At 38.3% G+C, this 25,038-nt stretch overlaps 2 protein-coding genes across 4 annotated transcripts in view; one reads left to right on the forward strand and one right to left on the reverse strand.

Moving 5' to 3' along the window:
* LOC139949680 (putative peptidyl-tRNA hydrolase PTRHD1) overlaps positions 1-25,038 on the reverse strand; it is a 54,674-nt gene that overhangs the window by 24,204 nt on the left and 5,432 nt on the right. For 2 of the 3 annotated variants that reach the window (XR_011787564.1, XM_071948152.1), the window contains exon 3: positions 23,753-23,940. Coding sequence is in view for 2 of the 3 variants with exons in the window: in XM_071948152.1 (XP_071804253.1) it covers positions 23,770-23,940 (171 nt within the window). In the remaining variant the exon portion in view is untranslated. Of the gene's footprint in view, positions 1-19,774; positions 19,903-23,752; positions 23,941-25,038 lie in introns of those variants that run through there. The other variant, XM_071948151.1, reaches the window with a different exon arrangement.
* LOC139949676 (uncharacterized) lies at positions 111-23,769 on the forward strand. Its single transcript, XM_071948144.1, has 3 exons — positions 111-689; positions 17,569-19,946; positions 22,392-23,769. The coding sequence occupies exons 1-3, from the start codon at positions 605-607 to the stop codon at positions 22,728-22,730; spliced, it is 2,802 nt and encodes a 933-aa protein (XP_071804245.1). The 5' UTR covers positions 111-604; the 3' UTR covers positions 22,731-23,769.

The raw sequence follows: 25,038 nt of genomic DNA on the forward strand, positions 1-25,038 counted from the left end.
ACATGATCGCTACAATAGAGGTAGGTCTAAGTAGGTCACGTGCACCCAAAGCCCTTATATAAATAGAAAGACCGACTGCAGGATACTGTCTTACGTGTTATTATCGAAACAATACAGCGCCCCATCCGGTACGTGTGTTTAAAACGTTATGTTGAACTTTCTATTTTGCGTTAGTTTAACACGTGATGCTGACAATATTATAGTTTGAAACCAAAACCAAAGAAAAAATCTACAATATTTTACGCTGCTATACCGAATGCACGCTAGCAAAAACAGCGCCCCAACTCCGGAGCAAGGTCTAATACGTGTGTTCTGTCAGTGATAGTTTCATGATCACCAATTCCTGTTGAATGTTCCTTTGCATCGGGTTAACACTACGTGCAGATGCAAAGTACGTTGGGCAGAACTGAAACACAGAGTTGTGTTCATCAAGACGCACACGGTGTACCATTATTGTGAATGTATGCCTTTTGTGGTCAATCTTTTTCAAAAGTTTAGCACGTGAAGTTGAAATCACTGCCAGTATATCCAAGCTTGTTTATTACAGTCGGTTCAAGTTCAAGTGCAAGTTCTGAGTTGAGACCGTGAGGAGTAGAAGATCACGATGCCGTGGTGCAACGTCCTAGCTGTGACAATTGTCATCGTCGCGACAACATTTGCATCATCGAAGGTTTTGTCATCAACAGATGGTAAGAAAAAGTATAGAACAGTTCTTTTCCTTTTCAAATTTCAACGCATCAGATGAATAAATATATTTGTGCAAATATTTGTCATTTGTGCAAATATTTGTCATTGTACTGTAATATTTGTATTGTACTGTAATATTTGTCATAATGTATTGTACTGTAAGGGCAATTCTAGTTGGTTCTAGTCGATAAAACCCATGATTGAATTAGTTGTATATTCATCGGGTATACATTTTAAACTGGTGTACCATTTGGAGGGTATATATACCCACATCAACATACCGATATTAACGCATGGAGGGTATACCCAGCCAGAGGTCCATGATATACCAGTTTAATACATGGAGGTTTATCCATTATACCCATAATACCCATACCCAGATTTACACATGGAGGGTAAACCCACATCAGCACACACAGCTGTGTGTTTCAGTCACTGTGTGGGCATTCCTTTGTTTTACACTTAAGGAAAGTCCTATTCATCAACACTGAATATCACTGTGTGAACGTCGAAGTCCACATAGTGTTTCAAGTCCCTTCAATTTGTGGACCTCTACTGTTCTCAGGTCCACACACACACATGTAGCTTTTAATGGAGGGTACGGAGCCCCCCCCCCCCCCACAGTGTCAAGTTGTAGTATTATAGCCTCAGCATTCTTACCATTCTAATCCAAAACCCTCATCGACTCACAGCAACCTTTTGGGTGTTTATATAACCATAGCAATTCCTTCGTGATAACAACTCCATCATTCTCCGGGGGCAAGGTAAAGAAACCTTTTTACTTGTGATCCCACACAAATATTTGACAAAGCTGGGCAATTACAACCACACTGACACAACAAACGCCTGTAGCTTTACAAAACATGTCTGAGTAAAGTGGAAGACAATCCTCGAATTAACCCTTTGCGAGGTTTCAATACAGATTTACGTTTTCCTCGTGTAGACGTGTCCCCCCTTAATTTTGTTCTATTAAAGAAGAAAATTGCTGTGCACTTCCAAAATGAGAAATTCAGGCCCTGTTAATTAGCTGTTGCAAACCGGGGAACGATTTCATCCAGCAAATTGGCATAGCAAAATATTTCAACTTGACAGATTTTGTGCACACAGAATGCTTAATATTGAGTAGCAAATGAGGATTTATAAAAGGCAACCGACACATTTTTGCGTAGCATTTTTGCTCTGCTATACAAGGCAATCGTTCACTGCACACTGCTTACCAACCAAAAGGACATATAGTTTCAATGAAGCAACAACAGCAAAATGTTTTGTGGCCTGACGTTTCGTCTTTCTCTGATTTAACCTTCGAGAAAGACTCTGTGGTGAAAATGTCAAGCTATCAAATACTGTTTTAAATAAAGCAGAGTAGAGTTCCGAAGTACTTCCTGCTTATTTTGTTTGTGGTTAAATCGGTGTCTGTATAAGGGTCATTTATTGTGTGTTTCCTCAAACTGCCTTTATCACTCAGGAATAAAAACAACTCATCTACAACGCCATGACGTCACCACACGCAGATACAGGGTGCGTTCGTTTAGCTCCCCTGGGTCGACCCCGGTGTGTGGCGTGGTTTTTTTCCAGGACAAACGTGTGCAGATAATTACCCACGTTCGTCCTGGAAAAAAAACCCGCCACACACCGGGGTTGACCCAGGGAAGCTAAACGAACGCACCCACAGACTGCCACTGGTTTGCTGCCATTTAAGGCATAACAAATCTAGAGTTTCTCCAACACAATATGCCATGTTCAACCAAACACTTCATATCTTGAACAGCAAATTTATAACAACGTCTAACATAGTCTAATGATATTGGTTTCTTCTAAATAGCCTGTTATACTGAATATTTAGTGTACCTTTTGTTTTACTATTGTATATTTCTAGCTTTAATTTTCCCGTTTGCTTACTTATCATTTATATTTGTTTTTTGTGAAGCGCTTAGAAACTTATTTTTAGTATAAAGCGCTATATAAATGTAATCATTATTATTATCATTATCATTATCATTATCATTATCATTATCATTATCATTATCATTATCATTATCATTATCATTATCATTATCATTATCATTATCATTATCATTATCATTATCATTATCATTATCATTATCATTATCATTATCATTATCATTATCATTATCATTATCATTATCATTATCATTATCATTATCATTATCATTATCATTATCATTATCATTATCATTATCATTATCATTATCATTATCATTATCATTATCATTATCATTATCATTATCATTATCATTATCATTATCATTATCATTATCATTATCATTATCATTATCATTATCATTATCATTATCATTATCATTATCATTATCATTATCATTATCATTATTATTATTATTATTATTATTATTATTATTATTATTATTATTATTATTATTATTATTATTATTATTATTATTATTATTATTATTATTATTATTATTATTGTTCTCAATGACATGAAATAATGACCATGCCTACATGTAGGCCTAATGTCAATACCACTTATAACATGTAAACCTGCTAGTGGGCCTATAAATATAATGGCACAGCATGTCAATGCCACCAACCGTCAAGACACTATATAAAGGAAAGGTATGCATACCATTGGAAACGAAGGAAAACAAACGTCCATGTACATGGTCTAAAGACGGTCATGCGGGAAATCTTCCCTTGAAATACTCTTGCCTAAAATGGTAATAGTTTTTTTTTTTTTTAATAAGCAAAAGAATTTAGTTTTGGTTTCGCGACAACAAAACTCGAAGGTCTAAAGGTGATTTATTATTTGATATATATATATATTATATATATCAAATAATAAACCACAAGGGAAACTGACTGGGTACATTTTTAAAATGATTTTGGGATGAACAAAGACAAATTTACTAGAGCGGGAATTGAACCAACGACCTCCGGTTTAACGTGCCGGCGCTCTACCAACTGAGCTATCTAGCCCTATGTGGTGGTCTCCCTAATTAGTCAATATCTTTGTTCGGGGAAAATGAATGAAAGTACTCTTCAACGCCGGAGGATTTGACTGTGGCTCACTCTATACGATACATTTCTTCAGTCAGCATGGATGTTTATATCACACAATTAAGTTGTTATTCAAGAAATATTTGGAATGCCAAGTTGCCCCCGTGGAATATGAAACGATGTGCCATTCTGGAGTTCAACTTAATTACGTCAAATGCGCTTTGAATATTATGACACGTGAACCGAACGATCCAGGAAAAATACAAATGCGCTAAATATATGCTAACAAACGGTTGCTGGCAGTATAAGCACTTTGTATAATCCATCAACATAAACTAACAAACCTGCCCCCGATTTCACGAAGTGCAAGTTGCGACCGGTTACACGTCGTAAGTTGCGAACTCGTCGCAGCCGCGACGTGTCTTATAGGTCTGCGACGCATCGCAAACCCTACGATGCGTCGCTACTTGCGATGAGTTTCGTGAAATCGGGGGCTGTAGAAGTTTGAGATTGATCGGCCATTTGGGTCCCGAGAATATAGTGAAAACCATTTACATATTTTGCATGGCATCGTTGAAAAAAAAAGGAAAAAATGAATAAAACGCTCACTGGGCGATAAAACTCCAAACGGGAAATTAGTTTTATTTTCAGACATAAATATTTCAAGGGATGTTTTCTATCATCATAGACCGTGTAAAGTTTAATGTAAATCTTATTCACGATTTTGTTTCTTATAAATTCTGTAATGTTCCTTTAAAACGTGAAACCCAGTGCCAATATTTGATTTCTATTTTCGTAGTCTGCTCGTCAACATTGTTAATTTAGCCGTGCACATAATCCCTGCCCATTTGAAAACTAGAGGGTTGGAATGAATATACTCTTAAAAAAACAAAACAATGAATGATGTACCATCCCTTTATGATAATTATGTTCTTGTAAACTAAACAGGATTGGAATGAGTATACTCTTCAAATAAACAATGATGTACCATCCCTTTAAGATATGTTTCTTGAAAATAGAAGATTTTGTTCCAAAAACCAATAATGTACCATCCTTTTATGATATGTTTCTTGAAAATAGAAGATTGAAATTAATGTACTCTTCCAATAACCAATGATGTACCATCCTTTTATGATTATGTTACTTTGATAACTGTAGACGATTTGAATGAATGTACTCTTCCAATAACCAATGATGTACCATCCCTTTATGATTATGTTACTTTGATAACTGTAGACGATTTGAATGAATGTACTCTTCAAATAACCAATGATGTACCATCCTTTTATGATATGTTTCTTGAAAACTAGAGGATTGGAATGAATGTACTCTTCCAAAACCCAATGACGTACCATCCCTTTATGATACGTTTCTTGAAAACTAGAGGATTGGAATGAATGTACTCTTCCAATAACCAATGATGTACCATCCCTTTATGATATGTTTCTTGAAAACTAGAGGATTGGAATGAATGTACTCTTCCAAAAACCAATGATGTACCATCCCTTTATGATGTTTCCTGAACACTAGAGGATTGGAATGAATGTACTCTTCCAATAACCAATGATGTACCATCCCTTTATGATATGTTTCTTGAAAACTATAGAGGATTGGAATTAATGTACTCATCCAATAACCAATGATGTATCATCCCTTCAAGATTTGTGACATGAAAACTAGATAATTGGAATAACTAATCAAGTAGCCAATGATGTACCATTTTTTTTATATGTTTCTTGAAAACTAGAAGAGGTGGACAAATGGCTTAATGGTCATTAGAAAATACAATTAGACAAAATATGCATTACGATAATTACTTTTTGTTATGCAGCAGGAGTAACAAATTAGTCTCTCAATGATAGTATTAGTCAGATTGCCAGCGTTTCCCACTTAGACTTATTACAATTTCTAATCAGACGATCTAATGACCAATGGACCAGAGTATCAAACAGTACGGCTAGTCAGGTTGGCAAACAGTAAACGGGCTTAAACGGTGACGCCATCAATTTCAGAAAGCTTATAAAAAACGTAAGAAGAAAAAAATCGCTTAACACAGAATAGTATTACTTTGCAGAATTCTTTTACCAGCCCAAATTACATAAGATGTCATTGTTGTGGCTGGTGCCCGACTCATTATTTTGCTTTGCAAAGAAATTTGTCAAGCAGTATTTTCTGCTTATGAAATATTTGGCCCTACAGTTTCCGTAATAGCAAGGTCTACTCATAGTTTCGTTACAAAAGGAAGTTTGTTATAATATGAGAGGACAGCAAAACAAACAACCGCAAATCAGAACCGAGATTCAGAGTGTACTCTTTGTAAGCAGAACCCCTTTATAACTGGGCTCTATAACGACGTTATATACTCGTTATAAGAGGAGGGACAGCAAAACAAACAACCACAAGGTAGAAATGAGATTCAGGATTTCAGAATGTACTCTTTATAAGCAGAACCTCTTTATATATAACTGTGCTTTTTATAACGTCGTTATACTCGTTATAACAGGGAAGTTGTTATGCGGACAGCAAAAAACAAAGAAACACAATAGAAAAGATATTCAGGACTTCACAATATATGTACTCCTTATAAGCATGCAGAACCTCCTTCAAAAATATATTTAACTGCTCATTATAACAAAGTTCTTTTTAGGCATCCGTGTACTGTTATATAAACACAAACAAAAACACAAACACAAATAAACAATCAAACAAACAAACAAACACTGAAAAAAAACTCAGACAGACAACATCGTGTAGAGCGACATTTTCGGGATTTCCCCCTATGGTTTCTACTATCTCTTTCCTTGAAACTTTCATTTCAAAAACATTGTTTGGTTCAGTCCATCCCAGTGTAAACAACCCATTTATAGGGCGACAATGTGGGCTTTCCCCTGCGTTGTCTATGAATCTTTCCTTTCCTGTTAAAAACATTTTAGGATGCACCCCATGATGTCAAAACACCCCATAAGTACAGTTCCTATACCTACAAACACACACACACACAAACAAACAAACAAACAAACAAACAAACAAACAAACAAACAAACAAACAAACAAAAAACAAACAAACAGATAATTATCCTTAGTACAAACCATACTGTCTTCAAGGATCAACCACTCAAGCCCTAGGTTTTTTAAGAAAAAAAACTGTAAGCACACAAGTATCAAACAGACAAACACCCAACAACCAAACACCCCAACAAACAAACAATCAGCCAAAACAAACAAACAGGCATGAATTACCATAAATACACACTTCCTAAATAAACCTCAAGAGACAGACATCATTACCAATCATTAAAAACTCATGCTCAGTTTTTTGAAACAAATATTGCCGATCGAAATTGACAATTTCAAGGGTTTAATTGATCATCTAATGACGACGTATAAGTGATCATCTATGAACAACAATTTCGAAGCATGTCAACCACATCTCAGGCTAATGGCTTCCCAGAACAACTTACACGAGTTTAAAAATCCGTTTTATTATTAAAAATCTGCAATTTATATGTTGGATAAGTGGACAATTTGTTTAATGTTTAGGCAGTTTCTAACGCGCACTTAAAAGAATTCCGGCACGTACGTAGCTCACCCGTCCACGACTTATTCGGGGAAATATTAATCAAGTTAAGGCTGAAAGACACGGATGTAAACGACAAGAGAGTTTTTTTTATAAACAATACGATGTTCAAAGTCATTAAAAATGAGTGATGCCATCTATTCGATCATTAATAATGGAAAATGACAAAATTGTTACCACACGGCAGACGGTGAACCTGCAGACAGTAGCTATGCGTAATAAAACATTTACTGGAATTCTCAAGTAATAACTTTGGACAGGGGCTGTGGTGGGTATAAAATATTTACTGGAATTCTCAAGTTGTTTTAGGCTAACATTCCTCCTTGAAATAACCAGGGCCAAGTTGCATAGCGTTGCTTATAGGCATGACAAAAACTAGCTAAGCACAAATCAATAAATAAGTTCATCTAGATTATTGATAATCACGAATTGAAACGTAACTAAGTAAAATTATATGCAAGTAAAAGCCCAACAATCACCTACATTATTTTGGGATTTTGGTTATAGAAGCACAGCACAATTATGATTTGCCCCCAAAAAGGTTACCAGCGCAAACACCATTAGGAGTCATAACAGTGCCTGTTATCTCATGCTTAGTATTGCTTAGCTTATACAATTCCAGCACTATTTACTGTTTACAAAGCTCTTGGAATATGGCCAAGGGCCGGTCGAAATCATCACGGCTCGTCCATTTCTTCACAAAATAGTGACATCCCCACTATCGCCTGAACATCTGACAGCATCACACTTCGAGGCTTGTGAATTATGCCGCAGGACACACACACAATCTCCGGGGGGGAAGGGGGGGGGGGTGCTGGACACACAGATTCTCCAGTCACACATGTATTCTAAGCTTCAATTCGTCGCATTTTTCTCATAGTGGCGAATCGGGAAAAAAGTGCATTCTGAGTAAATCCACTTTGAAGTTTTGACGTATATTCATCCGTTGCTTTCATATCTTTCTACTTTACATTATCACTTGCGAAATGGAAGGTATGTTTCTACGAATGTATTGAAGATATTTGTTTCTTTTATTTAAAATGAAACGATCTAAAACAAGGGAATCAATGTGTGGTGAAGAGGTTCTCAACTACGTGGTTTAATCCCAACGATGCCTGGTTCTTGATAATTTTACCGAGACGAAGTCGAGGTAAATTATAGAACCAGGCCTTGGCGGGTTTAAACCACAAGTTGAAAACCGATTCAACACACTTTGATTCCCATTCATAAATACTTTTTCGGTCAAAAACATCAACACTTTTTGGTCAAAAAGTAAAATAAATGCAAAAATTATAAAAAAATTGTTCAATGATTTCTTTCAACACAACCACCTCACCACCCCTCCAGCTATGAAATGGTAAAGCCCTCCGCCGCCCTCGGGTAAACAACTCCTTATAAGGGAATGCTGTGCGCGTCGCGCGTATAGCGTGATGTGGCACAACTGTTTCAGCCGTTGCTCTCGACCAATAGGAATGAAGAAACTGTCTTATAAGAACAGGTGCAAGGTCCCGTGTCACACCCATGAATTAACACTTTTTACCGGTCATAAACAAAGGTTTATACACACCCACGTGACGCGCTCTCCACCAATAGGAATAGCGAAACTGTCTGAGGTATTTAGGAATAAACAATTATAACATTTTAAACCTATTCGTCAGTATGTAAAAAAAATTGTTCTCGTTTACGCGCTTATTCGCCATGGCTTTTGGTGCCAGATTCCAGCCACACTGTATTCTATAAGCTGCAATGTTGGAGGACAGTATCAAAAGTTCAGATGTACACCAAAACATTATGAAGCACTCTATAGCTCCCGAAACAAAAATAAACAGTGAAAGTTGTCCAATACTCAACTCCACATCCTGAGCGTGCAACTTTTGTTATCTTACACTTTCCTTAACTTGTATTTTTTGTTCCTTATAAACAAAACTTAATGGATGGTTGACATTTTTAGATAGGATTATTCATCGATAGAAGCAAATTACATCCACAATATCTGTCAAATACTTCATGGCAACGAAAATAAACAACTGTGATTTAGGAGTCAGTCTTTAAGTTGTAATATTCAAACGTTGGATTCATAGAGGTCAACAAACTTTTTCACTGAATGAAAAATGCTTTAAAGGCAGTGGACACTATTGGTAATTACTCAAAATAATTATTAGCATAAAACCTTACATGATAACGAGTAATGGGGAGAGGTTGATATTATCAACATTATGAAAACAGATCCCTCTGAAGTAACGTAGTTTTCGAGAAAGAATAATTTTTCACGAATTTGATTTCGAGACCTCAGATTTAGAATTTGAGGTCTCAAAATCAAGCATCTGAACGCACACAACTTCGTGTGAAAAAGGTGTTTTTTCTTCTTTCATTATCATCTCCCAACTTCGACGACCAATTGAGCTCATTTCCACATGTTTGTTATTTTATGCATATGTTGAGATACTTGTCACAAGTGTGAAGACTGGTCTTTGACACTACCGAACGTGTATGGTGCATTTAAAGGAACATGACAAAGTTGGTTTTGGCTAACAAAACAGTTGGTCAGTGTATTATCTTTATATCCACCATAATACATAAACTGACAAACCTGTAAAAGTTTGAGATCGATCGGCCATCTGGGTCCCGAGAAAATCCGATTACACTGATTATTTTTGAATGCATGACATCGATTTAAAAACAAATGAATAAAACGTTCACTAATGCGCGATCAAATCCAAACGGGAAATGGGTTTTATTTATTTCTCATCAAAAATGACATTTCAGACAGAAATATTTCAAGGGATGTTTTCTATTATCATCATCATCATTAGACCGTGTAAGTTTTATGTAAATCTGTGATTTTTTTCTTACCATTTCCGTAACGTTAACGTCTTTATAAATGTCTTGCGTAATGTAACCAGTTTTACTTTGATTGCAAGGTAAATCTATCACGCAAGTCTCGCGTGTTTTATGACAATTTGAGACGTTAAAGTGCGTGACTTTGTTTCTCGCGCCAGCCCGACCATTTATAACCGAAGCAATTTGGAACACCCTCGAGGTTTGCACATTAATTGGAAATTCACGAGAACCGTAATTATCACTTTCATTTAGTTTATAATTGATTCCCAATTGAATAACAAATATTTGGTAAAAGCTCGTGCGGGTCATAAAAGGTAATTTAATGGCAAAGACAAACACCCCCTTTTGTGTGTTAGCCAGCATTGTAACTACTCAAAATAATTATAAGCATAAAAACTTACTTGGTAACGAGCAATGGAGAGCTGTTGATAGTATAAAACATTGTGAGAAACGGCTCCCTCTGAAGTAACGTAGTTTTTGAGTAAGAAGTAATTCCTCACTCAAATATTTGAATTGATTTCGAGACCTCAGCTGAGGTCTCGAAATCAATCATCTGAAAGCACACAACTTGTGCGTCAAGGATGTTTGTTCTTCCATTATTCTCTCGCAACTTGGACGACCAATTGAGTTCAAATGTTCACAGGCTTGTTATTTTATGAATATAGACCTATATTGAGATACAAGTGAGAAGACTGGTCTTTTACATTATTTAAATGCAGTGGACACGTTTGGTAATTGTCAAAGATCAGTATTTTCACTTGGTGTATCCCAATTTAATGCATACCTTTTTTTCTGAGCAAATTTGGGCTCAATTGGTCTTCTACCAAGTTGAAAAAGAAAAACGCAGCTAATATATTCAAAGTGAGGTATTTTCCTATAACCGCAATGCGGTACTTCGAAGTGAAAAGTTTCTCAAAATGCACTGTACTATCCCAAGTTACTGTACTTATCCAAGTAATAGGTTTTTATAGGAATTAACTTTCAGAGTCATTACCAACAGTTACTGTACAGGGCCCAATTTCATAGAGCTGCTTGAGCAAAAAAAATTGCTCATGCAGAAACATCCTTGCTTAGTAAATTCAGAGTAACGGCCAAGACTCAACCCAATTGTTATGCTAAGTAAACAACAGCTAAATACCAGTCAAAAGCAATATATATGGCATGAAATTTTGGCCAGTAACATGTGTAAAAGCAAGCTATTTCTTTCGTGCTTAAGCAAATTTTTTGCTTAAGCAGCTCTATGAAATTAGCCCCAGATCCCAAGTCATACACAAAAAATGTTAAGTTGACGAGTGACAGTCTGGATATTGCTGAAGTGAGATGTTTATTTCCAATGCTGCAGTGCATACTTCTTAATTACGTTTTTATCAAAACGTGACACAGACCCCTTTATAACAAAAAGTGAGAGCGTGCCAGCAACTGATAACGTGCCAGGGACAAAGTGGTACATCACTGACTGTGTTTCATTTTAATAATTCTAACCACAATATGCAAAGGTTTGCGGTAACACTATGTAATCTATACTATTAAAAGCGTAACCTGCGCCATCTTGGATTGAAAATTAGAAGGTCCAGTGGTATGGCATCCTTGAGGAATCCAACACGGTTGTTTGTGTGGAGTTCAATACGTTTGTGTGGTTTCAGACGTCGGGTTGCAAGTCTGCAAAACCCGGATCCAAACTCGCACTTACAAGTCATGTGATTGGAGGAAGTTTGGGCGGCGACCGTGCGTCAACCAATGGTCGATGTTGTTACCAGACTTCCTAGAAATCTTTCTGACAGGCGACTCATTGGACAGTGTTTCGCAGATGGTGCTCCGGATTGGTTCATTCATTGCCCCTTGCACACCCACCCACCATTCGATCCGCCCTTTTTGGTCAGGTTACTTTCGTGTTGTACTAAGCATGGTTCTCCGGATTGGTTCATTCATTGCCGCGCAGGGTCGAAAGGGTCGAAGAGCAGGACAAAACCGAAACCAATCTCACGAATTTGCATTGAATGGATGAAGTACCGTAGATTGATGTTTCGCAGGCGACCATGTGTCAACCACTGGTCGACGTTGTTGTCAGACTTCCTAGAAATCCTTCTGCGGGTGACTCATTTGTTGAAAAGATTAAATGGAGAATATTTGTAAAAAAAACATTCTCTTCCAAACGGCATGAGAATTATCATGATGGACAAGGATTGGATCAAACGGAAGCTTAATAATTTGGAAACGTTGGGTAGGGCCGGCTATAGGTTGGAAGGTGTCTAAGGGAACTTTACAATTAATCACATTTTGGGGTGGGGGGGGGGCCTTACACAAAGAGCCATTCTGGTCAGTGTATTGTGAGCGGTGTGTTGTCTGGTTTGAGACAGGCCACCTGTTGCTTGGTGAAGAAGGTCGCCGTGGGACCACTTTAGGTTGACAGTGGGTGGCGACCTTGGACCTTTTGCCAGTAAACTCAAATGCGTACATAACTACCGTTTTAGAATACGGTCTGTTCATGGAGGTATAATGTTGCAGTTTCAGAGTTTAACCATGGAGGTAGAATTGTGAAACCACTTCTTACTCTATGGTGAAACTATACACGTACGTCAAAGGCTGTTTTGAAGCTGTAAAAAAAGAACTTTGCTTTGCATTTGGTCAAAGTTGTTAAGCAAAAGGACATTAAGTTTTCTTTTGAATAAGTCCATTCACAAAATTGGTTAGAGCAGTGTGTCGGTCAGGTCTCAGAATGTACATTTTGCCAAATCCATGTTGAATTGAAGCCTAATTTAGCCATCGGCCCGTCGGGTTGGTTACTGATGGAGATAATATTAACAAAAGAGACCTCGTGCGGCTGAATGGGGTACATTTTTAGGAGTTTGTCTATTGACCCAAACTGGACGTAACAAACCCTAAACATGACTTGACATGCTTTCTGAAAGTGAAATAAGTTAGAGAAAATTAAGGAGTGGGGACGAGTTTATCGTTTTTATTTAGTTTGTACGATATAGGGTTCCAGAGATATGGGATGTATGGAGGTTTGTTCCTAGAGCAGCGTGAACATGAACGCGGTCAGAAATTGTGTCGTTTGTCGTTCAAATTTCGCGAGATGCAAGAAGCCCAAAGTGACAATAAAACAAAACCAGACCAGCCAAGTCTCACGCATTAGGCGTGAGACTCACGCATTTGGGCTCTGTCTCACGCTCACACGCACATCAACCATTATTGGGGCGATATCGGGGGAAAAAAAGTAACGACATTTTTTGTACAAAATTTGTACAAACAGAGCGCAAATTTGCAGATTGCGCACGCTTTTGCTCATCCAGTAGGTTCAGCTCATATTCGGCAGAGCGCAAAACACTTATTGCGCACAAGTAGGTTCCGACTCTTTTAGCAAATTCGTTGAAATGCGCTCCACTAGCGAAGACACAACAGGCAGAAGAAGTGAGCTATTGATTTTGGACATCATTTTTAGTCTATTTTTTTCAAGTTTGGAAGGAACTAATCTGACACAATCGAACCTCCACATTAACCATCAACATCTCATGTGTACCTCAAGTGAATTTTAATTATTCTGAGGAGGTTTTTGATGCATTTTGAAACACCTTTTGTCCACAATTAAATTTCACATTTTTTTATTTATTTATAAAAAAAAAAAAAATAAAAAAAAATAAAAAGGTTGGGCGGCGATTTAAAAAGGCCTTCTTAAACTGGAATTTTTTTTCCGGGGGAATGGGGGTTGAGCTTTGAAAAATCTCACACATAGCTGGCCTCTGGACTTGGCATCTCTGCCTGCAAAACACTTTTTTGACGTTCACGTTAAGTGCTCCCGTTATACATGCAGCCTATTGACCAGAAAGTTTACAAGACCAATTTAGATGAGAATAAACTAAAAAGAGGCCTACGCTCTTACCGCCCCCGCCCCCCCCCCCCCGAAAAAAAACACAACAAAAAACAGTAGATAAATTAGATTTGTGGCACACAGCATGTTCCAAAAATTCGCTTTATTTATAGGGCTGTAGCAACGCTATGTATCGTGGGACGTAAAATGTCATTTTCGGCGATGTTTTTTAACAAGGAAATGCAAGCATTATGAATGTATATCGAGTGTGTGGAGAAAGTTTAGTGTGGTACAAAAGAAACTTTAGTTATTGCTGGCTAACGGTCAGTTTCACCTATCAACGCTGATTTGAAAAACGTGTAACGTTAGGGAGGCCCAACATATTAGACCCCTATAAGGATCACGGGGGAGCCTTATAGTTTCTAGATGCATAAGGTACGTCGTCTAACCCAAAACGAGGTGGGTACAGCCACTGCAAGTAGTGGTGGACGTGCGAAATAGCTTCATTTTGGGTTTGAATTATGACGCCATGCATAAATATTGAGAGAGGCGTATAACACCCTCACCCATATTTCGAAATATTTGTGTAAAGGATTATTATATCCTAGCGGGGTGCCGCGCGAAGCGCGGCATCCCGCTAGTGACTATTAAAGTCACTGGACACTATCGGTAATTGTCAAAGACCAGTTTTCAAACTTGATGTATCTCAACATATGCATAAAGTAACAAACCTGTGAAAATTTGAGCTCAATCGGTCGTTGAAGTTCAAGGAGATAATAATGAAAGAAAAAACACCCTTGTCACACGGAGTTATGCGCTTTCATTGCTCGATTTCGAGACCTAAAATTCTAAATCTGAGGTCTCGAAATCAAAATCGATGAAGATTCTTCTTTCTCGAAAACTATGTCACTTCGGAGGGAGCCGTTTCTCACAATTTTTTATACTAGCAACCTCTCCCCATAACTCGTTACCAGGTTAGGTTTTGTGCTAATTATAAGTAATAGTTATTTTGAGTGATTACCAATAGTGCCCACTACCTTTAAAGAATTGGGTGGTTCTGAAAAGAACTGTGGGTTCAACTCGACATTTCGATCAGTATGCTCCGATCGTCTTCTTCTGATCATTTTCTCCAGAAGACGATCAGAGCATACTGACCGAAACGTCGAGTTGAAACCAATGGTTCTTTTCAGAACCACCACAACTCATTAGAGATAGTCATTACATGGTGTTACCGCAAACCTTTCCATATCGTATTTCCACTAAGCAAAGTTTCAAATCCTACTTTAATTCTAACCACAAAAATTCCTGTCAGTTTACTCAGAATTATCAGAGGATGTTTACTGGAAAAGCAACAGCGCGACTCTTTCACATCTGTCCCGGTTATCACTGACATGCCCACCAAATGAATTAATAAATCCCATTAAAAAAACAGACACATTTCGAAACCAAAAACCATATCTCATAAATTTAACGAACCTGTCTGAAACCATAAATTCTTTAAGTTCCATATATTCTTTGTTAAGAACCTGAAACCATAATTTGGCAACATCTAATCCATATGGCAACATCTAATCCATATGGACTTAATGTGTATTGGAAACGACAGGAGTGATCGTGTTATGGGTGTGGAAGCGGGGATAGTTTACCAAGTTTTCATTGAGCAATTGCCAAAAATAAAATCATAATAATGATAAATAAAGAATAAATTAAAAAAGCTCATTAATATAAAAATATAAAAATAAATAAATAACAAATTTAAGAATAGCCTGCAGGGTTTACTTGGTCTTTTTGTTATTATTTCATTTGTTCATATTTATATTTGTTTATATTCTTTAATTTATGTATTTGTGTTGATTTTACTTAGTTAATCTTTAATCAATATTATCAGGACTTCCTCTGTGGTAATTGCTCACTGACAAGTGTCTGTACCACATGAAGAAATTCCCCGCAATCTTAATAACCAAAAGTTACCCAAAAACTCAAGAAGAATATTTTATATATTTTTTATTGGATAAGAAAGTACTACAGCTACTGACATAACAAAATGGTTAGTTACTATTACACTTAATATTCAACATGTTGAGTTTCTGTAGTTCTTTCATTCTAAACACACCCCCCCCCCCCACCCCCATTTGCGTCCAAGCGATCTAGGGCATGTAGGGCAACAAGTTTTGTGCGGCCGAGTCAAATGAAAGTAGGTTTGAACCCCAGTTGTGGAACTGTGTCCAGTTACTATTACACCTAATATTCAACATGGTAAATTTCTGTACTTCTTTCATTCTATACCCCCCTACCCCCCCCCCCCCCCCCCCCCCCCCCCCACCCCCCCCCCCCCCCCCCCCCCCCCCCCCCCCGCCCTCCATTTGCATCCAATCGATATAGGGCAACAAGTTTTGTGCGGCTGAGTCAAACGAAACTAGGTTCGAATCCCAGTTGTGAAACTGTGTCCATGCTTTACATGAAATGCTTCTCCTCACCCAGGAGTAAAGCAGTGTGCAAAATTTAATAGGTACCTGCGAGGGGCTATAAGGTTGGTAGGTGTGAATGATTAGCAACACTTCGTTACCGGTGCTGCATATTCCAAAGGAGTTGAGATGGTTTTCAGGTATGATTAAGGACCAATGAACAAGGGTAGTACAACATTGTAAGACGCTTTGAGTAGCATTGAAAAAGCAGATAAAAAAAGCACACAGCACCGTTACCCAGTGATTACCTAGGACTTTACTCCCCCAAAATCCAACACCATAAATACCACCAAAACTGTTGGAATCTGATTGTGGTACACCTCATTTCATGTAAAGCAAATGTGACCTTTGGAATGAGTACGGGCAGAACATAGAGTTATATATAAGAACTAGAGGGCGCACGAGTGATGCTTCGTGCACAAACGCCACCGGACTGCAAGATGACAAGCGCGTCATTCTGCACGCGCGTTGAATATGAAATACACGTTTGAGGTTTTTTTTATTGAACGCTCACGCGATGCTGTTTGTTCAACTTTACAAAATGGACACACAAACACACACTGTGAGATGCCAGTTTTGTCAACTTAGAAAATGGCCACCTGGGCGCATGCCGGGGCGCGTATATAGGCAAGTGCGCTCTCTAGTTCTTATATATAACTCTATGGGGCAGAACAGCTTTCAATGTGACTCAGCTATAGTAGCTCTTAGTTTTATTGCAATCAGTTTACTAGTGCCTCAGTAAACCTCAGTCCAACACCATACAGTAACTCAGCACCCAAACTGTTGGACACTGATTATGGTGGTATGCCTGATTCTTATGTAAAACATAGTCAGTTACTAGTGCAGTACTCGGTCAAACACCTTACGGTACCTCAAAACCCAAACTGTTGGACTCTGATTATGGTGGTATGCTTGATACCATCATTTAATTGTAAAAACAGTTTACTTGTTCAGTAGTCAACACCCAAACTGTTGGACGCTTATAATGGTAGTATGCATGATCCCTTGTAAAGCAAACCACTTTACTAGTGTCGTTCTCGGTCCAACAAAAACATACCGTTGGATTTTGGATGGTTGGATTTGTTTGAGGTTAAAGTTGTTTGACAATAGTTTGAAATTGTTGGCTCTAATTTTGCCAAACCTGTGACAATTTATACCAGAATTGTAGATAAAAGTTTATTTATTTGTTTGTTTGTTCTTCTCCTTTCTTCCAGTTACTTTGACGACAGTTGGGAATGAAACTACTGCGGTTTGCGACCAGAAACATTCTTGTGATAGAATGGGATGTACAGCTGGATCAAAACGCCTCTGCCAATGTGATAATCTGTGTCCATTCTTCGACGACTGTTGCCATGACTACAACAGATCCTGTACACAAGAACCTTTAGACAACTTTAGTGGTTTTGCAAAAAGCAACTTGAGCTGTGTAGGAGAGACTATTGGTGATATATTGTCATGGCAACTCGGATATTGGATGGTAGCATCTTGTCCAGATACATTCGACAATCTTGACGTCGTCACGCAATGCCAGACGCTCATCAGTGACAGCATGGTGTCTAGGATACCAGTTACCGACACAGCAAGTGGTACTCTGTATCGCAACGTGCACTGTGGCATCTGTAACGGCATCAACCTAACAATGCTTACCGCTTGGACGGTACAAATAGTGCAATGCAAGCCACGTATAAACATTTCAAATTTGATTCTAAAAGGCACATCCACAGAAGAAAAGCTCTTAATTTTAGACACATATTGCCAGTCGAAAGTGCATCCACCACGCTTGTCCAACCAGTTCCCTGCTCCGAGACCTTGCTTTCCAAATCTGCAAGCATCATGTAGCACACCAGAGCTCCAGATAGAATTCGGAGCAGGCTGCGCCTCCTACACAGCAGTTGTCCAAAATAGGAATCTGTTTTACAAGAATCCACACTGCTTCAAGTGTAGCTTGGACACTAACAAAGAAGACAGCATCAATTGTTCCCAAGATATTCCATTCTACATCAAGACCTATCAAAGGGGAACACGAATAGGCGGTAACTTGGTTCCTTTATCAATAATCATGGATTTTGGTTCGGAGAACACCATGAAGATTATGACACGGAGAACAATCTTACAAGAGGAGAAAATGACTTGTCCGCCGCGTCAGGTATACAACCCTGATACTGTCTTATGTCAGCCGTTGATTTGCCATGCTGGATTCAAACTTGAGGATCGTGGATGCGTAGTGGATATCGATAATAAATCAGCTACGTGGTGTAACAACACCATGCAAGAAGTCACGCTCACTATAACGACTGCTGACTGTGTGGATGGTGTAGAGATGGCCAAGACAGCGCAGTGTGTGCGGGAACGTCTTGCAGAGGTAGTTAATGATACTGAGAACTGGATGGTTGATGGGTACGATGTTGACTGCCTTGATCACACAATACAACTGTTATCATTCTGTAGCAGCGATGACGCAACCCTGCTTAAACTCACACAGATCCATTCACTACAGCATCCAATCCTTAATGACATCATGGTTGACTGTGATGTGAGGAAGCTTACATTCACACAAAACCACGCAGGGACCATTAACTGTCACACGCAACAATTCAAGCAGTTCTCGATCAAGGATGGTTTGGTGGAGATACATCTTGGGAACTCAAGCAGTCACTACAACCTGCGAGATGCTAACATCATAACAGAGTACACACTGATGAGTAGAGCATCCAATAAACTGACGACCCTTGAAGTCTGCGTGAATGCATCAGCATTAGCGTCTTGCTCAATGGTGAAACTCAACGCGTCTTCATTCACATTGCACAGTGATAACAGCATTGTCTACCTGCCGACGGGCAAGCAGTATGGTCCAAACGACTATCTGAATCATAGCAATGGGATCCTAGTTTGTTCAACGTTTGAATCAAACTATACTCTCTTCAACAATGTAACTTTCTTCTCCTACTCCAATACGCAAGTTATCCTTAGCACCACTGGGTCCATCTTGTCGTTGGTAGCCTGTGCATTAACATTCTTCACATACTGTGTGTTTCCAACGCTGCGCAATCGCACGAGTAAAGCCATCATGAGTCTTGTTGTAGCCCTTTTTATCTCACAGACATTGCTGTTGTTCAGTGGATTAGCGACCAGCCTCTCCGAGCTATGCGGAGTTCTTGCTGTCATGGCACATTACTTCTGGTTGACGGCATTTTGCTGGATGAACGTTCTTTCCTTGGATCTATTCCAAACATTTGGCTCGAGAGCTAGACTACAACGACTCCACAGCGACGCAACAACAGTCCTTCTGTATATGCTGTACGCATGGGGATCACCACTGCTAGTGGTCATCCCATGCATTGCTGTGCATTTCTGTCGGTGTACAAGTTTCCAATACGGAAATAAAGATGCATGTTGGATCAAAGATGGGCTAACAAACTTGTTAGCCTTTGGTCTGCCTGTAGCAATATTGTTAATCATTAACATCATTCTGTATTGTAAGACAGTAGCTGGGATTCGAACCACCAAAAAGGATGCAGCTGGAATGCAGGTTACAACCAAAGAGATATCTGAGACAAAGAAGAAAGTTCAAGAGTTACTCATTTACATCAAGGTGAGTATAAGAAATTTCATTTTAGGTGAGGCTGAGAGTGACTCAATTGCAAGTGACCAAGCGGATAAGAGCACCGGACTCAAGCTTGGGTGTTTCTGTTTGGCAGAGTGAGAGTTCAAATCCTGGTCATGGCACTTGTGTCCTTTAGCAAGACACTTCTAACTCTCTCACTAACTCTGCCCTATTCCTACTATTACAGTATCATTAGTGTATTCTGTACTAATGTAAATCATCATTTTATACTATACCGGCACAGATGAGGTGAGGAAAGACTTAGGAGAGGCAAAGAAATACTAATTTAAGGGGGAGGCAAAGAGTTGCTCATTTTAGGAGAGGCAAAGAGTTACTCATTAGGTGAGGCTGAGAGATACTCATTTTAGGAAAGGCAAAGAAATACTAATTTAAAGGAACACATTGCCTTGGATCGGTCGAGTTGGTCTTTGAAAAGCGTTCTATAACCGTTTGTTATAAAATCGGTATGGTTAGAAAGATGTTGTAAAAGTAGAATACAATGATCTACACAAATATGCCACGAAATTGCGTGGTTTTCGTTTAACCTTGTCGACAAACACGGTCGGCCATTTATGGGAGTCCAAAATTTGACTCCTGTAAATGGCCGACCATGTTACTGTTAGTTCGCGACGTAAAATGAAAACCGTGCAATTTTGAGTGATACTTGTGTAGATCACTATATTCTACTTTTAAAACATCGTACTGACCATATGCATTTCATAACAAACGGTTTCAAACGTTTATCATAGACCAACTCGTCCGATCCAAGGCAAGGTGTTCCTTTAAGAAGAGGCAAAGAGTTACTCATTTTAGGAGAGGCAAAGAGTTACTCATTAGGTGACGCAAAGAGTAACTCATTTTAGGAGAGACACAGAGTTACTCATTTAAGGAGAGGCTAAATAGGTAATTTTAGGAGAGGCTAAGAGTTACTCAATAGGTGAGGCTGAGAGTTACTAATTTTAGGTGAGACAAAGAGTTACTCATTTAAGGAGAGGCGAAGAGATAATTTTAGGAGAGGCAAAGAGTTACTCATTAGGTGAGGCTGAGAGTTTTTAATTTAAGGTGAGACAAAGAGTTACTCATTTAAGGAGAGGCGAAGAGGTAATTTTAGGAGAGGCTAAGAGTTACTCATTAGGTGAGGCTGAGAGTTACTAATTTTAGGTGAGACAAAGAGTTACTCATTTAAGGAGAGGCTAAGAGGTAATTTTAAGAGAGGCAAAGAAGTACACATTAGGCGAGGCTGAGAGTTACATGTACTCATTTTAGGTAAGACAAAAAGTTACTCATTTAAGGAAAGGCGAAGAGGTAATTTTAGGTGAGACAAAGACTGACTCATTTTAAGAGAGGTTAAGACCTACTCATTTTAGGAGAGGCAAAGTGATACTCATTTAAAGAGAGGTAAAGAGTTACTTATAATGCTCATGAAAATGACATTTTGAGAATTTCTCCGACTTTTTATAGTGAATGTAGGAAATTGATTATAAGAAGAAATAAGTTGAGAAGCATAAATGGAACTTAATTCCAGTAATAATGCAATGATATGTAGCTTGTGCTCTCAATCTTTCAACCTATGAGTGTTTAATATCCCCTGGGCTGTGTCACCATAAAACCACAAGCTCAGTTACACAGAGATGCACACAAGTATTATTATCATTTTTTATTATAGTACCTAGTTATATACTCATTTTTTATTTATTGTGATCACTCTGTTAAATAATTTAAGTAACGTGATGGTCGTTAATGGTCGGATAGTGTCAGACAGAGGGTGAGAGACAATACATCAATCCAGAGTGGACTGACTTGCAAATTACCCTTAATGTTTAACTAGTGGGTTTATTTCACTTATTTATTTTATATCACCCATCTGTGTACAAGTAAGTGAATAAAGCCTAGTATTAACGTTTAAAATCCTTGCTAACCTGTGAAATACGCTTGACGTAAGTACAGAATTCCCTGCTTCTGCTTAAAAACACTGGACACTATTGGTAATCGTCAAAAACAAGCCTTCGCAGTTGGTGTATCCTAACATATCCATAAAATAACAAACCAGTGAACATTTGAGCTCAATCGGTCGTCGAAGTTGCGAGATAATAATAAAAGAAAAAACACCCCTGTCACACGAAGTTGTGTGCTTTCCGATGCTTGATTTCGAGACCTCAAATTCTAAATCTGAGGTCTGAAATTCAAATTTGTGGAAAATTACTTCTTTCTCAAAAAACTACATTACTTCAGAGGGAGCCGTTTCTCACAACGTTTTAGACTATCAACCTCTCCCCATTCCTCGTCACCAAGAAAGGTTTTGTGCTAATAATTATTTTGAGTACCATGAAATTGAGCCTAGGTCCGGTGCTGGTCTGAGATTTTGTGTAATTTCTGAGTCTTTTTTTATGTTGTTAATAATGTCCTTTGTTGTTGTGCCATTGTTTATAACAGATTGGTAGTTTGATGGGCTTCACATGGGTCTTCTCATTCGCAGCAGCCTTCAGTCATCTTGAGGCTCTATGGTACTTTGTTATCATCTTAAACTCCTTACAAGGCGTCTTCATCTTCTTCTCATTCATGTGTAATGAGCGCGTCTACAAGCTCTGGTGTAAGAAACTGAGCCGAGAGGGAGGCAGAGATGAGCGGGGCAAACTGAAAAGGGGGCAGAGTGATGAAGCAGGCACACAATCTACATCACTGATACTCAAGAAGACAAATACTATTAAGGAAAGGTTGGGTAGTAAAAGCTTGCTGGAGACAAAAAAAGTTCACGAAAAAAGTTCAGAATAAATTTCTTGCTACCCCAAATTGCTGTACAAAATTGTCCCTTAAAGAACCTACAACACTCAACTGACTGTCACAAGATTCAAAATTTACAACCTTTAGTGATATACTTCTTTTCAACAAGAAAAATACTTTCGGCCAAAGAACCTAAATATTCCACGGTAGTAAGAACCTAAATACTCCATGGTAGTAAGAACCTAACCAGGATAGTATGAACCTAAATACTCGACGGTAGTAAGAACCCAACCACGGTAGTAAGAACTTAAATGTTCCATGGTATTAAGAACCTTACCAAGTAATAAGAACTTAAATATTCCATGGCATGCATGGTAGTAAGAACCTAACCACAGTAGAAAGAACCTTAACATTCCATGGTAGAAAGAACCTACATGTAACCAAGTAGTAAGAACCTAAATATTCCACGGTAGTAAGAACCTAACCACCACAGGTACATGTAGTAAGAACCTAACCACGGTAGTAAGAACCTTAATATTCCTCGGAGGTAAGAACCTAACCAGGATAGAAAGAACCTTAATATTCCACTGTAGTGAGAACCTAACCACTGTAGTGAGAATCTAACCACGGTAGTAAGAACCTACATGTAAATGCAACCACAGTAGTATGAACCTAACCACGGTATGTATGTACCCACGGTAGTAAGAACTTTAATATTCCCAATAGAAAGAACCTAAATACTTTGTATTTAATTGGCCAGCGAAGTGTCAAGAAAATAATGAAAGAAAGAAAAAACCTTGTTGCGCAAATTTGTAAGCTTTCAGTGCAACATAAAAGACCTCAGTTGAAGTCTTTTATTATTTACCTCTTTCTCAAAAACTGTCACTTCAGAGGGAGCTGCTTCTCACAATGTGTTATACTAAATCTACAGCTCTCCATTGCTTGTTACCAAGTAACTTTATATACTAACAAATATTTTGAGTAATTACCAAACCTGTCCAGTGCCTTCAAGATGGGTGATCAATTTCACCAACACGTTGATATGATGTGACAAAATAAGAATGAAAACATACCTGGTTTTGTTGTACAATCATTTGTAGAGTTTCAGCTTCTTGAAGTATTTCTGAATCTGCTCTTTAGGATACGGCTTGACTGCTAGGCACGTTGCATAATTCTCTGGTTGCTCTATCCATAGTTTGTGATCAATCTCGGAAGATGTCAATTCAGCTGACAGTTTCCTTAAAGTCTCCTCATTCTTTGCCTACAATAAAAATGTAAATCATCAACAAACTGTACATAACAACAATTATTTTAAAAATATTTAAAAATTGACCAAGTCAGTTTCCCTTTTGTTAGCCAATCAGCGTTGATTTTTAGTGTTTCCCTCCCAGGGACGCGAGGTATTGTACATGCAGTGGCTGTGCCGATTGACTAGTAGGGGGCGCCAGCACGACTCCCCATCGGAGCACTGCTGGCGGCCCTTGCAGGCCGAGTGGGGAATGCGCTTGCCAGAGAGGGCGGTCTCTGCTAGGGAGTTTTCGCCTTGTGTAAAAAGCAGGTTTTTGTCAGATAGAACAAAGCTCCAGGACAAGGACAGAAAACCAGTGAATTGCTTGCTTGAGTCTTTACAACTGTGTGTATCGCAACCCCCGGTCAACGCTGCAGTATCGATACAGCACGCTGACCATTGTAGCGAGGCTGAAACGAACCAAATATGACCAAGCAACGCTATGTAGTCTGACAATATCAAATATCAAATTGAGCATTTACTAACATGACTAAAGACTGAGCAAGGTGTCAGACTCCATTCAAGTCTAACTTGTAAATGGCTTATTGCTATGCATGTCTGTGCAGTGATCAATCCTGCGTTTATTCATCTTTATTACCATAATTTTTAAATAGGTTTCTTGCCATGTATAGATGTAAGTTTTCTCTTAGTTTGATGTTGTGTTGCAAAGCTCCTGTGAGCATTTTTGCAATGAATTTGGCGCTATATAAATATGTTTTATTATTTATTTATTACTATTATTGTTCTTCCTATTATTGCTGGTTGCACTGTTGAATGTTTAATAAGCTATATAAAAATAAATTCATAAAGTTATGCAAATAAAGGTTTATTTACATAATGGTAAGATCATATTAGGGATGGCACTTGACAGTGGGTAATTCCTGGATTCTGAGTTCCTCTTGGTTGGATACAGAACCTCCAAGATCTTATATTCCAAGAGGTTAAAGGGATGCTGCAGTGAATTCAAATAAAACAGTTAATTTTGCTGTCATTTATTTCTGATAATATGTATTGAATATCAATAAAATGTGTTTTGTTTATTCCCGACATATCTGACTTGCGTAATTAGCG

The sequence above is a fragment of the Asterias amurensis genome, chromosome 17 (genome assembly GCF_032118995.1).
Source record: "Asterias amurensis chromosome 17, ASM3211899v1".
Classification (NCBI taxonomy): domain Eukaryota; kingdom Metazoa; phylum Echinodermata; class Asteroidea; order Forcipulatida; family Asteriidae; genus Asterias; species Asterias amurensis.